We start from the raw sequence: 12,556 nt of genomic DNA, 5'->3' as shown, positions 1-12,556 counted from the left end.
TGTTTCCATGGTAATGTTGCACCAAATCATGCATTAAATAAATCTTTGTTTTTTTTAAACTCTGCTCCCACCTAGTGGATATATGATGCAAGCGCATAATAATAGCTTCATGTCTTTATTTTCTTATAGACAATGTATTTATGTGTTTGTTTTATTTCACAAAACAGTAAGCTGCATAAGACAAGTTTGAAAACACAAACACACAGCTGCCCGACTGAAACAAAAAAAAAACACAATAAAGTCAAATCCAGATGTTTGACATTTTTCTAGAGTTATATAGGCAGTGGAGAGCTGAAATGCCCTGCTCTACTTTACATCTCTAACATACTGAAGAAACACGAGAATAGCAGCAGAGCACAAACAGTTAAAAGTAAGGGCAGCAAGTGACATCACACATCACTGGCTTTGGACAGAAAACAAGAATTGAAAAAAACAAAGCAGGTAAATGGCACGCAGTTACAAACATCAGTATAAAACTTTCTAATAACGTAAATCTTCAGATTATAGTAATGTGACACGAAAGTGTAGTCTGTTTATGATTGTTTATGGACTACAGTGGTGCTTCCGCCCGGTGAGAAACCACATCGGCATTTCATTGGTCGGCCACTGAGTCTCTGAATGTGATTGGTCCATCCTTGTTCCTCTCTCTAACCATTCCGACAAGAAACACTGCTCCTCGGACAGCGTGGTAATGTTACCCAACAGATAACTCGTTTTATTGCATGGCTTCTTATAAGTAGCCCTATTTAGGACAGTTGACACTTGTGTAATTGTAGGTTTTTGAACCAGTAAAGGCAGTGGAGACGGAATGATACGCTTCTCTTGCTAGTGCTCCTTATTTTTTGTGAAGGTAATTTCTCCTGCTGTCTTCATGTGCTAGCAGATATGCAAACATGTCACCGTTAGGTAGCTAGCAGAGCTTGAACCTAACGTTAGATGCTGCTGTTTGCTCAAAGATAATAGTAAACTGACCTTGATGGACTACCTCATCTTTTAACGATACACATTTAGTCAGTTGCATTACTTTTCTACGTTTTGTGTGTTTTGGGAATATGACATCTGTAACTTAGTAGCTAACGCTAGCTAACTAAATGATGCTCGCATCAGTGCAACGGTGTTCAGCTGTTGCTTATAATTTCTTGTAATAGCTACACGTAAACGATGAATTAACGATTAATAATGCCAAATGGTTATTTCGTGCTTCTTTTCCCCCCAGGTTGTCTCATTGAGAACAAGATGTAAGTTAACATTGGAGGCATGGAAGCAAAGACACACAAAATGAGCTTTACAGACACACTAAGTTACAACAATCACAAGTATTATTTCTTAAAATATAAACAAGAGGAATGCGTGTCTGACTCTGTGTTGCAGTTTATTCCATTAGTATGGTTCAGAATAGCAGTGCTGTGTCTTAGCCTGCTACCTTAATGTCTCACCATCAACCCGACTGGTCATCTTTACCTCGCCTAAGTTAACTAAAACCTAATGTTAATTTAAATTTAGACCTAACTCCAAATGCAGAAGGAATTTCTACGGGAAACACTATTCAAAGGGGAAACAGATTTCAAAACAAGATTGAAGATGAGTGTTTTCCCAGTTCAGACTTGGTACTAGGAACTGTTTAAATCTAACCTGTCTGTCTGTGATCTGCCGCTCTTGGTGTCAGTTTTTCATCTAGGTGCTTTTACTTTCATTGTTTCATTCATGTGGGAAACAAGTGGCTGCCGGTTGTAACTTGATTGTTTTGTCATGTCCACAGTCATGTCTTTCCATCAGGATCGGGGTGGTCCCAGGGGGGGAATTCCCCCAGGCCAGCACGGCTCCTCTCAAAACTACCGACCCACCAACCTGAGGCCACCACCTCCACAGCCTCCTGTTCCCCTGTACCACTACGATCCTCAGACTCCTCCCAGTTCAGGCTACCATGGAAACACTGGATACATGCCTCTGCACTCTGACTTCATGCAGTACCCTCCACCAGCACCATCCCAGACACCCAGTTCACTTAACCAGTGCCCAGTGCGCCCACCTTTCCCCAAGCCCCCTGTCAGGCAGGGTTTCCCTGAACCCCCGCCTAACTTTCCACCTCCTCCCCTTCCCAGCTCCACAGGTGGTTCCGCTTCAGGGTCCCAGGTGTCTGCTCAGAATGCCTACCACCCTTACATGATGCCTCCTGTGCCCCCACCACCATTACCACACCCACCAATGCCTCCCCCCATAGCTCCCAGTCTATGAGCTACCACCCTCCATACTCCATGAACTACCCCCATCCTCCCCACCCTCCTTTCCCTCCTCCCACCTTCAGCCCTGGCTACACTCAGAACCCCAGCTCATTCAAACCAGACCACAGCTTCAGGCACGGGGGGCAATACAAGTATGAGAAGCCAATGGACAACAGGAGGTCTCCAGAAAGAGGGTATCGCCACGATGACCACAGGCAGAAGGGATACGGCTACGGTAGCCATGGTGAAAAGCATAAAATGGATTTCCCTGGCGACAGGAAGGATCGTGGGAGGAGTCCAGACAGGCGCGGCAGGCCGGAGGGTGGACGTTACAGGTCTGAGTACGACAGAGGCCGGACTCCCCCCAGACACAGGAGCAGGGAACGTAGCAGGTACAGAAATAGCATAATAAATCTAAATGAAATCAGTCTGTGAAATTATTGCCCTCATTACTATGTGTGTGTATGTTCACAGGGAGAGGTATCGTCACAGAGAAAGTCGGAGATCCCAGTCACCCGACAGGCACAGAAAGAGACCCCGAAGGTACGTATATAGTTTATATATGTACCTTTTTTTGCAACTAAGTTTAGGATTAATAAGATATGCATGGTACAACAGCTCACTCATTATATAAACATTGTTTTTTCTTCTTCCATGATATGCAGTTTTTCTCAGGGATAAGTAAAGTACATCTCTTTACATTTACTGTATTTATTTTAAAAAGACATACTCATGGAGCTGAATTGTTGGTCCTATAAACAATACCACAAGAAGTGCACTGTTGAGGTTCTGCTTTACAGACCATATAAAATGCTGGTATGCCATGACAAGTTGTGCTCCATTGTTTTATTGGTGACATCTGTGAAGCACAACTACGCAGTCACACTTCCAGAAAGTTGGGGGACTTGCAAGAGACAGATTTACAAAGGTCTGATCATGGGTCAGGTTTCAAAAACCTGTATTCACAATTTCCCACAATGCAAAATGAGAGTGTCTTTGAGTAGACCCTCCTCCTTTTTGATAGGTGATAGTAAAGAGATGACCACCGGGGCGCGGCGAGCTTTTGGTCAAAAATGAATCCAAAGACCGGTTGGATTTATTTTGTAACACAAAGCTCGTCCAGATCCGCTACAAAGCATGTGTTTTACACTGTTTTCCCATTCTGGGCAGTGCTCGCAGTGACTAGTAATTTGACTAGACATGTCAAGAGTTTATCTAGCACCAGTTCATAACAGAAGTTATCTCATTTCATTTTTCATACAAAGCAAGTCTATACCGTACTCTTATACCCAACATTTACTACCATAAGCAAGCACTTGGCGACAGTGGCAAAGAAAAACTCCCTTTTAACAAGCAGAAACCTTAAGCTGAACCTGGACTCGGCCAATGAGTGTCTTATTTATTTATTTATTTTTCATCTGTACTTTGCAGTCGGTCCTCAAGCAGAGACAGGAAACGTGGTCGCTGGGAAGAGGAGAGGGACAGAAGGTCGGAGAGCTCCTCCGGCCTGAGCAGAGAGCGCAGCTACTCCTCCGTCAGGAGCAGAGACTCCGAAGAGACCTTTGCTGACCGAGAGCGAGAGAGGGAGCGAGAACGGGACAGGGACAGAGAAAAGGAGAAAGAGAAGGGGGATGATGAGAAAGAGGAAGATGAGCTTCTGAAACCTGCCTGGATCCGCTGCACACATGCTGAGAACTACTACTCCAGTGACCCCATGGACCAAGTGGTATTGTTGGCACTTAAGTCTTCATCTGTCCTATGTTCAGTTGCTGCTTGTTGGTTCTATCTAATTGTTATTATACTCTTGGTGCCCTTTTGCAAGAGTTTCAGTCCATTGCCATTAAAAATGTTCTTGCATGCAGTTTGTTTTAGGTAGATTAAACAGGATTGAACTGGAGAATGACTTGTTTTAATTAATAGCATTTAACACTGAGCACAGACTTGTTTGATATTGTTTTATTCAACTAGCGTGGAGAGGAAACGTTCCTAATCTTCTTTCTGCCATTTTATCAATGTTGTCTGCTGGTGGTGTTAAAGAAATGGATTAGCTGTTCTCCAATGCTGAATGGTTTTCAGCCTTTTAGTTAATAGCGAGCACTCAAGAGACGCCTTAAGCCTAGTTCACACTACACGATTTTAAGCCTGATTTGCTGGTTGGTGAGCTCGGCAACCGTCAGGCTGTGATCGGGGGTAAATCAGCAATCGATCGGCGGCCGCCAGTAGTGATGTGTGAACTACTCAACGATGCATCAAAACGGCTTCCCGACGCACCGCTGACACTTCGCCGATGCCAGCCAGATATCTAGCATGCCAAATATCTGGAAAGTCGGCCGACTCGACATCCACATCCAGCCAATGAGAGCAGGCAGCTGGCAGAGCAGACAGCTACTTTTGCAAAACCCTTTTTACTCACCTCCAGCTCTGTGTAACTCAGACTATCCCTGCTACCTGCGTGTGCTAATCCGTTCTTTCACCCATATTCTTTGTCTTTATAATTGCTATCTTTATAATAACAAACAGCTGTTTCGTGTGTAGGTCATTCTCAGCTCGTGTAGTGTGTGACCCCCTGTCACCGATCAGTCACGTAGTGTGAACGCCACAACGACCTCAAGACTCTCCTCACAAGACGGCAAGTTGTGTGGTCTGAACAGCACGGCGATCGGCCGACGCTGAAAGTTTTGTAGTCTGCACGAGCCTTTAGTCCCACTTTGAAACTCACCACCTGCCCTCTCAAATGCTTTTCTGATGTCTTTGGATCTTTTGGTGCAAACCCCTTTTTCTTCTCTTAGTCTCTGACCTTTTCTGGTAGTCTCTGAAATGCACACAAATGACACATTCTGCCCAAAACCCGTCTTTCAGTAAAATCAAAGTGAAGGTAAATGTCGAGATGGAGCCCATCTATATTACTTTGCTTTTCGATGAACAGATTTAGACCTGCCGTGTCCCTGTCTTTTGTGCTGTGACAGTGAGGGGAGGTTACTTCAGCAGAGGGTGTGTGATTACATTCACATAACCTCTGCTAATAAATTAAGTTGATAACTTGAGAACTTAATCCTGTAAACCATGCAGTTATATAATTATAGATTGATTTATGGAGTGACTGTTGGTGTACACAACTCCAAACGCGTGTGTACTTTTAAAGCATTTTTAGTCTTTATCTGTACTTGTTCGATTTGAATTTTAAAAAGTTGGAAGAAGTGTGACAGAGTATTTTATTTAAATTTGTTTAGGGAGACTCTACTGTGGTCGGGACCAGTAAACTGCGGGACCTGTACGAGCGCTTTGAGGAAGAGCTGGGGAGGAGACAGGAGAGAGCTAAGGCTCTTCGACCTAAATGGGACCCGCCCAAAACCAAACTAGATGAGGATCCAGGTGGGAAGTCCTGCAAAATTAGTTGGGTATAATTACATAGGAACACTTCTGATATATGACAAGCACTGTCACATAATTCTATTGAGTTGATTAAGGCAAATCAATGCAAATAATAGCTGTGAGTAAAATGTTTGTTTATAAATGAAAATGTTTTTCTCTTAGCTCTAATTTGCAGTATGCAAAATTCCATGTTTGATCCATGTTTCTTGTGTTCGTGTCACTTTTGTAAGCATGTAAGTTGTTCTGAATGAATGCAACAACTAAATAACAATATGTGAACAGTTAATACATCTGTTGACAATCTTTTGTAGTTGATGTGCATAAAAATTTACTGTCTTTTCAGCAGTGCATTAGGCTGAAGCAGAGATTAAGTTCAGTGTTTATGATGTTATCTGCAGGGCTGTCAGCTTGATTGTCTCTTTCAGCACTGCAATAATATAAATCTTGCTCAGGGAGATCTAATTCGCTAAGCACGTTGCTCCGGGCACTGACTTCACAATCAGGCACTCAAGTTAAAACGCTGATAAGAATTGAAGACTTTTCTTTGCCAAGGACCACAAACTATTCAGCACACTGGCAATTATAATCCTCACTTTGGTGTAAGGTTTCTTTCTCGGTAAGGGTAAGTGACAAGTGTGAGAGAAATAAAGAGAACTTGAGTGCCAGATGTCAACATTGGCAACTGTGCTGCTCTTTTAATCTTTCAGTCTTCTATTGGCATGAACTAGAATATATAAACAGTGAATCCAACATAGAGAAGGGCAAATAATGCTGAGCTGTATTTGTTCCCCTAAAGAAACATGAATTAAATACAATTTAGGTAAACAGATCTGAAACTTTCTTCTGTATCACCAGCATTGTGTGGATGATAATTCCTCTAAAAGAGTTGGCAGAGCCAGAGTGCACACAGTTTGAAAGCATTTTGACAGACCGCTTCACTGAGACTTGATGTTGTATAATACTTTGTGAGGGCACAGTTGAACAGGGGAGCTTAAGCACTCGACCATCTCCGGCTCACCGAATTATGTTTCAGTTGTCAGCCCTATGACGTTCTTATGATTAAAGACCTTTTTTGCACTTTGCTTTCAGATGACAGCAGTAGTGAGTCAGACTGTGAGTCAGACGGCGAAGGAAGCACCTGCTCCAGCAGCTCTGACTCAGAGGTTTTTGATGTTATTGCCGAGATCAAGAGAAAGAAAGCTCATCCCGACCGCCTGCATGAGGAGCTGTGGTACAATGACCCAGGACAGGTTGGTCTCTCTCTCTCTCTTGTGTAACGTTTATTATGTTACAAAGCTAAATTCCATATTCATCTCCCTTCGTTTTATCTTCTACATTCATCTTCTGTGATTCTATACAGGTCTGACAAATAATTATAAGTTAGAGAGGAGACCCATCCAAAACCAGCAGTAAAATCTGAAAGTTTGCGACGACTTTGCCCCAAAAAAAGGTCTAAAAAGCGTTTCTCTCCAACGGTTATACTTCTAATACGCATGCGTGCCAGTAGTGACACATGCGTAGTAGACTCTTATGTCAGTGGACCCACACGATTGGCTGAAATATGTTTCCTGCCTGGGCTGTTAAAAGCAGACGATTGGCTGGAAGGGGCAGGATAACCGCCATCTTTGGCGTTACGGGCTTTCCCCATATTGAGGATTCTTAAAGTGGCTTGTCTATTCTATAAAATGTGTCTAATGCTACACATAGAACTTATCAGATAATTAAATGTATATTAAAATATGATAATGTATTAATTAAAACAATATATACGGTTATTTATATACATACACGTATTCACCCAGAACGTTCTGTAGTGCATTTTTTTTGAATAAACAGCAGCAACAAGATGATAATACGGTTCCATGTTTACATAAAAAAGTCTGACGTTTAGGAAACAGTGTCCATCTTGACTGTGTTTGAGCTCCAAGCATCATCAGCGTAAACACAGCCGAACCATTAGGAACATCCTTAAATCCAAGCTGGTCCAGCATAGTTGTAGCTGGTTGATCGGGCCGGGTGGATGGTCTCAAGTTCTGCTGCTTTGTAATCCAAAACCCGGGCTTTCTTCAGTAAAGCCGAATAAAACAGATGGAAAAACAAAACTGTAGGGAAGTTTGAAGGATCTACCGGCTGCTGTTTCTACAAGCACTGCTGTTACCAACCATGTACACGTACACATGTGCCATCATTCAAACATCTGAGATAATGAAGGATGCACCCCAGCGTCTGTATAGCAAGAGAACATGTTGGGATGTTGGTGCCAGTGTATCTATAATGTAAATACCAATCATGATGTAATACTTTATCTTAAATGCTTCCACTCATAATTCATTTGCAATAATATTTGATTGACAGCACCAAGTCCAGGTCCCTGGCTGGGAGTATTTGAAATCACAACTGAAAATCGAGGCACTTTGCTTTCCCTTTAATTTCCAACTGTTGAAATGTTTGGGAAATGCATAAAAAGCGACTGTCAATAAAGTATTTCTGTCAGAGTTTGCCTTCACACTTACCCAGGCACATTAACAACTTCAAAACTCAAAAGTCCGGTGAAGAAATAAAGGTCAGGAACATGCAGTTTTGGGATGTAAAATGTTCAGCAGCCGCTGCTTTATACATAGCAAGTGAAGCGGTTGTGTCTGATTTACGTATTTTCTTTCTGTCCAGATGAATGATGGTCCCTTGTGTAAGTGCAGTGCCAAGGCCAGACGTACAGGGATCCGCCACAGCATCTACCCGGGGGAGGAGGTATGACACGCCGTGAATAAATCACCCTTTCATAACCTTGAAGCTGTGCCAGAGGGGCAAGGACTTTATTCTAGTCAGCCTAAATGTATTCTCTATATAGTGGCCATTTTCCATTGTATTAGAGGGACAATCTGATTTTATCATCCCGTAGAACCAAATAATGATATTACATCTGTAAGAATTTGACAGGAGAGTTGATCTATACCACCGACTCATCGATTATTTTGCCAGCCGCTGAGATTTCTGGTTTTCATTACTCACTTTCTGGCCTTCCTGTGTTTTGGAGCAAAAACTCCAACATAGATGCATCTTCGGTGGACCAGTGCAACACATTTAAGCGACAAAGAACAGAAAATCTCAAAGATAGTTCATTATCCTTGGATTTATTGTGTGTGATATTACTTCTTTGTTAGAAATGTATTAAAACTGTTTACATTTAAGGAGACAAGGAGGAGGAGGTTATTGCTTTTCCTTTTGGTGGTCAGTAGAGACCAGTGAAGGTCATGGAGTTCTTAATGAGTGTGTTAACCTATGGAGAACAATAGTTTTGGGAGGGAAATAAATATCAGCCTCCAGATAAATGCTGGTAAATAGTAGTTAGCTATGGTGGATTTCTACTCACCAGCCAGTTTTGCAGACATTTAAGTGTTAAGTGAAGGTCAATTTAATATCTTAAAAAATCTATTTGGGTTGGAAAATGAACAGGGCTTGCCCCCTCATTAGTAGATTTATTGACAAATTGCTTGTTGCCGTCTTGGTTGACCAGGAAATTGCTAGTCAATTAATTGTTTTTAATGGGTTTACACAGGATACGGGACGTGTGACTGTATTCATTAAAAGGATTTCAATTTAGTCTATAGTCATTAAGCATTACTGGAAATTATTAGATCTCTTTGTTTAGGGACAATATGACTTACATGTTTTATGTAAGTTAACCAGCTGTTCAGTGAAGGAAATTGTTTGTTAGTCGACTATAAATGTCTTTAGTTGGGGAAAATGAATGGGTTGGTAGGTTTTGGGATGTAAGTTCAGTTCTGGGGTACGTGAACAAAAAGTGAGTTCATACATAACTTGTATCTCTTACATGTACACTCAGATGTAACCAGCACAACGTAAGAACAAAGCACAAATTGTGTTTTAAAGAGCACGAGGTACGTGTCAGTTACTGAGTTTGTGTGTCTTTTTCAGCCAGTGAAGCAGTGTCGGACAATGAACAACAATGCAGGGAAACTGTTTCACTACAGGATCACTGTGTCTCCTCCCACCAACTTCCTGGTAAGATTTTGTCTCTTTTGTAAAGAGAGAGAAGTTGCATTTACTAAAATGCTAAGCTGATGAACATTATTCAGTAGAATGTGCATTATCGGTGACATTAATTCTTGATTGCTCCAGAGTGTTTTTCTACATTCTCTAGCTGGGATTGCGTTGCAGTACTTGAGTCTAATATTATGATTGTTTATTAAATTTAATACATTTTTATTCAGTATCGTGGCAATAATTATTGTGTATGTATTCACAGCACTATGCCGAAGCTGCTGTGTTATTGTGCCATGTGTCTGTGTTTGAGTGGTCCTGCTGTTCTCCCTTTCAGACTGACAGACCGACAGTGATCGAGTACGATGACCACGAGTACCTGTTTGAAGGCTTCTCTCTCTTCTCCCACACACCTCTCACTAGCGTAAGACTAACAGTACAAAATGTTTGAAAAAAAAGTTGTTTCTCTGCAATGCTTGTTTTAAATATTGCTCAGTTTTCGCGTGGGATTGTGTGTTTGCGCACTAACCATACGGTGGATTATTATTTGACTCATCTGATAGGAATAATGTGGACAGACCTAAACTCAGATTTACTTCTGAGGGAATGTTTCTTTTAGTATTACGGCATGCTGCTATTTTAAGGGAAATCATATCGTTTTACATTTACAATACATTTATTCATTTAGCTGATGCTTTCATCCACAGTGATTTACAGTTTCTGTATATGTCAGAGGTCTAGGGGTTAAGTGTCTTGCTTAGGGACACACTGGTGGATGCGTCATAGTGGGAATTGAACCCAGGTCTCTCACACCAAAGGCATGTGTCTTATCCACTGCCACCTATATTATTTGTATAAATTATTCCAAGGAAATTAATTTAAAATGAAGAGAATTTAACTAAATTAAACTTTTTCATAGCTCTTGCCCACCCTTCATTCTTAATGAAACTCAATGAAAACTGTAAACCAGTAGTAGATTAGTTTAGTTGGGACGTGTCGTTGTTGGTAGAGCTTCATTTTGATTTGAGTTATCAGTAATTTGTCTTCATAAAGTAAGATTCCTTCATAATGGCTGTAAGTGATTGTCAGGTTGCAAGATTCTTGATTCCTTGTTAATTCAAAACAACTGATTTACTGAAGTTTTTATTTTCACGTGTTTCATCACTTTTAAATAGATTTCTTCATCTGGATGTGTGTGTTAGATCATAAAGATATTGCTATTAATACGTTTTGGTTAGTTTTCTTTTCTTAGTTTTATTAAGATGTTGTCATTCAGTTTTCTTTTAATTGGTTTTGTTAGTTTCGTTTTATTAGTTTTATCTATAAAGCCCACTCCTGGTATTCCACCCACGTCTTGCATGCTTTGTGATGTGCGAGCGTGCTTTCATGAAGCTCTGCTGAGTGAAGCTGCCAGGTCCATGACGGTTTTATTACACTACTCGAGTGCAGCTCAGTCGGCTCTGCACTGGCCACATATGATCCCATCCTTCTTGTACATGTTTGTTGAGGCAACACATATAATTTAGGTCAGCGTTTGAGGGGGGAAGAAAAATCCCCCCCCCCTCCTTTAACTCCAGTCTCTTCAAATCGACTTTTGGCTTCAGGGCGGCTTCTTTGTTGCCTGGACAAAGTGCTCCTCTCACTGTGCTGACCTTGTCGCAGAGTCCTCTCTCTCACTTTTTGAAGGCCCATCAGTGACTGTCAAACATTAGAGTGGTCGCAACTTAAAAGGCCCCTCTCTTTCTGTAGCCATTTGAGCTGTGTGCCTGACTTTTATCCCAAGGAGGAAGTTTAAAGGAAGTGAGAAATCAATAGGGGACCACCAAAACCCCATTTCCTGAAATTTGTTCAAAGTGTGATTTATTATTATTAATTTTTTTTCTGTGTCTAGATATACATGTGTGCTTGTGTCAGTCAGTGGATGTGCGCATGTGTATTTTTCCTGCACGTTTGAATAATAAACTACTTGGTCAATATCCGTCTAGCTTGAAAAGAGCCCCAAGGATTAGGCGTGATTTGAACTGGATAATTTAAGCAGCCCTTGTTAAAAGCTGGGGTAAACGCTTCGTGGCAGTGTGGGGATTAGGAACCTCAGAGCGTGGTGATATTAGCCCCCTGCTAGTTAACCGCCGGGATGGGCAGGAATAAATGTGGCTCCTAGGTTAATCTCTTAAAATGGACCCCCGTGCTCTGGCAACAAAGACCGTGTAACTGGGGAGATTAAACACAGAAGAGCAGGCTTATCTATTTAGCAAGATTTGAGTTACTTAATTTTCAAGTGTGTGTGTGTGGAGGCATGTCATTTGTGTGAGTGAGTGTTTAAACATTGTCAGGGCTTTTTAATTGACCAAAGGTTGTGCCTTGTTTATACACATTGCAGTGAGTTACAGATTTCTTACGTACTTTTCTTAACATGCACATGGCTGTGTCCGCCATTTTGGGTCAGCTCCACAGCAGAGATGAGGTTTTAATGAGTTTCCCTGAAAAGCTGTAACCTCTGCCTAACGCCATGGTAATGAGTCGGCCCGTCCTTTTCTTCTTCTCGTCCTCTGTTCTTTTCATCACAGATTCCATTGTGCCGTGTGATCCGCTTCAACATAGATTACACCATTCACTTCATAGAGGAGATGACACCGGAGGTCGGTAAAACCCCACTTTATCTCCCAGCTTTTTCTCTCCCCTTTCTCACCCCTTTTTGTTTTTATCTCAAACGGCTGAGTCTGAGCCACATGTAACCCCCACACCTGAGTGCCTGGGTGAGCGAAGGGGCTAATCCTTGTAGAAGAGGGAAAAGAGATTCTTTTTAACCTGCAGAAGTTGATTACATCGATATGGTGGCTTATGCGATAAAGTTAGAGAACTGGATTTGCTTATCAGTCATATCTACATTAAGATAGTCTTTACGGCAGTATTACGGCATTTTTGAATCTGCTTGTACTGTATGTTCACATAACACTGCT

The 12,556-nt window shown here is 41.6% G+C and overlaps 1 protein-coding gene across 1 annotated transcript in view; it reads left to right on the top strand.

Annotated features, from left to right (window-relative positions):
• Positions 1-694: 694 nt before the first annotated feature.
• Positions 695-12,556, top strand: part of drosha (drosha ribonuclease III) — an 88,005-nt gene continuing 76,143 nt past the window's right edge. The window contains 11 exon segments of the mRNA XM_038732045.1: positions 695-850; positions 1,760-2,224; positions 2,227-2,614; positions 2,697-2,765; positions 3,654-3,948; positions 5,453-5,615; positions 6,684-6,844; positions 8,262-8,342; positions 9,531-9,617; positions 9,934-10,020; positions 12,164-12,235. Of these exon segments, the coding sequence (XP_038587973.1) occupies positions 1,762-2,224; positions 2,227-2,614; positions 2,697-2,765; positions 3,654-3,948; positions 5,453-5,615; positions 6,684-6,844; positions 8,262-8,342; positions 9,531-9,617; positions 9,934-10,020; positions 12,164-12,235 (1,866 nt within the window). The 5' untranslated portion in view covers positions 695-850; positions 1,760-1,761.

Source organism: Micropterus salmoides, unplaced genomic scaffold, assembly GCF_014851395.1.
Source record: "Micropterus salmoides isolate LMB-PRFRI ecotype aquatic unplaced genomic scaffold, ASM1485139v1 Ms_hic_scaffold_1, whole genome shotgun sequence".
In the NCBI taxonomy this organism is placed as follows: Eukaryota; Metazoa; Chordata; class Actinopteri; order Centrarchiformes; family Centrarchidae; genus Micropterus; species Micropterus salmoides.
Note: the sequence above shows the minus strand (reverse complement) of the source record. Positions and strands in the feature narration are given on the sequence as shown.